General features: G+C 39.4%; 1 protein-coding gene across 2 annotated transcripts in view; it reads right to left on the bottom strand.

The window, feature by feature from the left end:
• Positions 1-1,079: 1,079 nt before the first annotated feature.
• The window catches only part of LOC111645640 (major histocompatibility complex class I-related protein 1-like), a 44,721-nt gene continuing 42,360 nt past the window's right edge, over positions 1,080-3,440 (bottom strand). Inside the window, exons 5-8 of one of the 2 annotated variants that reach the window (XR_015436342.1) lie at positions 2,984-3,091; positions 2,516-2,533; positions 2,297-2,348; positions 1,080-2,066 (exon numbers count right to left, since the gene is read on the bottom strand). Coding sequence is in view for 1 of the 2 variants with exons in the window: in XM_023394925.2 (XP_023250693.1) it covers positions 2,302-2,348; positions 2,516-2,533 (65 nt within the window). In the remaining variant the exon portion in view is untranslated. The remainder of the gene's footprint in view (positions 2,067-2,296; positions 2,349-2,515; positions 2,534-2,983; positions 3,092-3,440) is intronic. The other variant, XM_023394925.2, reaches the window with a different exon arrangement.

Below are 3,440 nucleotides of genomic sequence, written 5' to 3'. Positions count from 1 at the left end.
AAAATAGAAAGTTTGAACTTCTACAGCTCTGTGACAACACAACAAACTCCATCTGCTGATGAACACTGTGTGAAACAGTCGAAAGCTCAGGAACAAGCCAGTTAATGGACCTTGAGCTGAGATTGTTTTGTCAAATTGTTTCCAGGGTCATAAATGTGCTGTCATGGTAAAATGTATTATTCACAATTATTGCATGAACAAAACAATTTCCTGTATGTTACATCTTTTTATAGACACTGACGGACTTGTTGCCATGACAGTCTCAGCAGTAGTGGAAATGAAAATCATCAGAATTCAACAATCAATACTCAAATCTCAGTGTTTGAGTAATGAATTCATAAATAAAGAGTCAAACATCCTTTTTCACAACATTTTTCCTCCCTCTCTCAGTTAAACTATGTTGGGTGGGTCAGAGGTCAGAGGTCAAATACAGATCAGGGTCCTATACAGCTGGGACAAAGTCAGTCTTGATGCAGGACATTTCAGCACTGTGTGGTTTGCACTCTGGTTGCAGCTCTTCCTCTTCTCTGCATCAAAGCATCAGCTGATCACAGTTTGTCTGTCAAGAGGAGTGAAAAGTGTGACAGCGCCCCCTCTGGACAGATCATGTACTTTGACCTGAGCTGATGACAGGAAGTCACCTGGGGATGTCACCTGACTTTGTGATGGTGTCAGTTTATCAGATTACACACCAAAACCCAGCAACTCCCAATGTGCAATGATTCACACACACCAGCTGTGAAATATCCCCCATCTGCCACTAATGTTTAACATCTATTTGTACTTGCTATATTATCTATTATTCATCTTTTTCAATTTTGAGTATTTGTTGTCTTTTTGCTACTGTTCACTTTGCTGCTTTAACACTGCAAGTTTCCCACTGTGGAACTAAAGGATCTTATGTTCTCGTCTTAATTAATGACTCAGGTCGAATGTATTTATCAAACTGGAAACATTTAAGTTAAAGTCCATTAGAAATATAATTAGAGTCAATTAAATGCTGCACTGTTCTTGAAACCTAAAGAATATAAGCTGAATGCCTTTTATGTTATTAAACAAATAAAGACGTGACTCTTAACTGGGTTTTCAGAAGCATTTTATTCATTTATAAAACCCTAATCTGTAAAAGTTTAAGTAGCAAATATCACTGCAGCACACACACACACACACACACACACACACACACACACACACAATTATAATGACAGAACAGATCCCAAAGAAAGAGACAGATAAACAGAACCCATCAAAACTCTGAGAATAATTGTAATCAAACACTAGATTATAAAATCATTTTTATCTACACATAATTTGTACCTGGAGTCATTTCTAACAAACAAAATCCAGTTCACCACAGAAGAATATCTGACAGTATCTTCTTGTAGACCGCACTAAAACAGCTGTACAGATGAGAGATCGTTTACACACCATCAATGAGAGATTTAAACGGCTGTACAATGAAATAACAGTGGACGGAGAGACACCAGCATCCCAGCAGAAGTGTGTCCAACCTAAGTCTGCTTCACTTTAACTCTGTCAAACACTGGAATAGAAAAAAAGGACAAATTTAGTTCAAGGTCGATGATAAATCCAAACACGGGACGTATTGTTCATTCACTAACAAACATGGCCGTGGCTCTCTGCTCTTCTTTCTCTCTCTCCTCGTGTCTTTGGTCTCCTGTAGCTGCTGCAGTGATCCCTCTCCACAACACATCTGCAGAAGCAGCTGGAGGGCAGCATCTGTTCTCTCCAGATGTTATTTAGTCATTAAGTGTTATAGGAATACCTGCGCCCGCTCCGACTGTCACACATTTAACAAAAAGAAAACACACCTGTGTGTACCAGCAGTGGCAGCACAGTGTGTTCACAGGACTGAAGCAAGAACGCAGGTAAAGAGTGTGAATGATGATCAAAGATGAAACTATCAGAAATGAAAGCCCATTTCACCAATTCCATTTTCTTGATATTTTGTCTGTTGTTGTAATTTAGAAGCAGAAACTCAGACGTTGATGGTGAAATCATTGGTTGGTCTTCATCATCATCATCCTCTGATCTTGGCCGGTCTCCTGTCGAGGCAGATTAACAAACAAGGAGAAATATTGCAGCTGTTAGTTTTTCTACAGAACCGTCGCTCTCCTTTCACTTTACGTCCGACACATCTGGATCATTTTCCTGTAGTTTTACCGACTAACTTCCTGAATGTAAAACATCAGCTGCGTCACAACAACATGTCTAAATGTGATTTCACCTGAAAAGACAAGAGTATTATACTGAGCAGACATGATGAAGAACTCACTGTGATCAGTTAGGAACTGGAGCTTCAGCTGATGACGATGAAGTGTCTGAAGCTGCAAAGAGAAAAAGTGTTTCATTAGTGACAGATGACGAATGTCTCATTTTCTGACTCACTGACTTTTTAATATTTTTCATGATTTTAATAGAAAGCTCAAAAGTAACATCCAAATATTACAAAACAAAGCAAAACCTATCACAGATGATAATCGATGATACTCACTGCTGGCACGTTTAAACCCTGGAACAGAGGAAACAGTATCACAGTTATTATTATTCAGAAAGTATTGAAGGACAAAAAGACACAGCAGCAGCATCTGTATCACTATTACAAACGTTTCCATCCGACTGTGGATCAAACATTTACATTTTCTGTTCTTTGTATTTTTCAGGAGCAGCAGACATAAAGACAATGAAGCTATAAGAACAATGAACCTCGGTGGCTCAGGTGGTAAGAACAGGCTTAGTCCTGAGTCTGAGTCTGACCTACGGCCCTTTGCTTTATGTTCCACCCCCCGACTTTCCTATCTATCGCTCACTGTGCTGTCAGAATAAAGGCAAAAATGCCCAAAAATATAATGTAAAAAAGAGAACACAAACACATAAACAATGGCACAGATGTGCGGGTTAGATACAGCTGTGAAGTAAAAAATAGCCTTTATGACACGTGAAACAATCTTTTGTTCTTCACCTCTTTGTCTTTGATTGCGTCTTCTCCAGATGAGGAATCCAGCTGTTTAGACTGCCAGGACGAGCAGCAGTCCAGCAACAACTCCAATGACAGCAGCAGAGGGGAACTCTGAAGAACCAGGAACCAAATCAGGACATTCACACTGTTTATCTGACTGTTGAACCACTGGAGGATCAGGTTACGTTTATTAACACAACTTCAGCTATTGGAGTGTTTGAAGAGGGTCACAAGAATAAGACACAATGGATCAAGCAGTGGTGGGAGTTAGAACAGCCATGTTTTACTGGGATCTCACTTTGTTCTGTGATGTAACACATGACTGTTTGATTATCAACATTACATTATAATCATTGACCTGCTAAAGAGTGAAGACATGTTATCTTTGATGGCTGTAATAGTCATTACAGTACAGTTACTAAAGAACAAGATGGCCGAGGGGGTTTGATGTTTTATCAAG

This window comes from Seriola lalandi, unplaced genomic scaffold (assembly GCF_002814215.2).
Source record: "Seriola lalandi dorsalis isolate HSWRI2012SDOR001 ecotype SW California unplaced genomic scaffold, Sedor1 jcf7180002054954, whole genome shotgun sequence".
NCBI lineage: Eukaryota > Metazoa > Chordata > Actinopteri > Carangiformes > Carangidae > Seriola > Seriola lalandi.
Note: the sequence above shows the minus strand (reverse complement) of the source record. Positions and strands in the feature narration are given on the sequence as shown.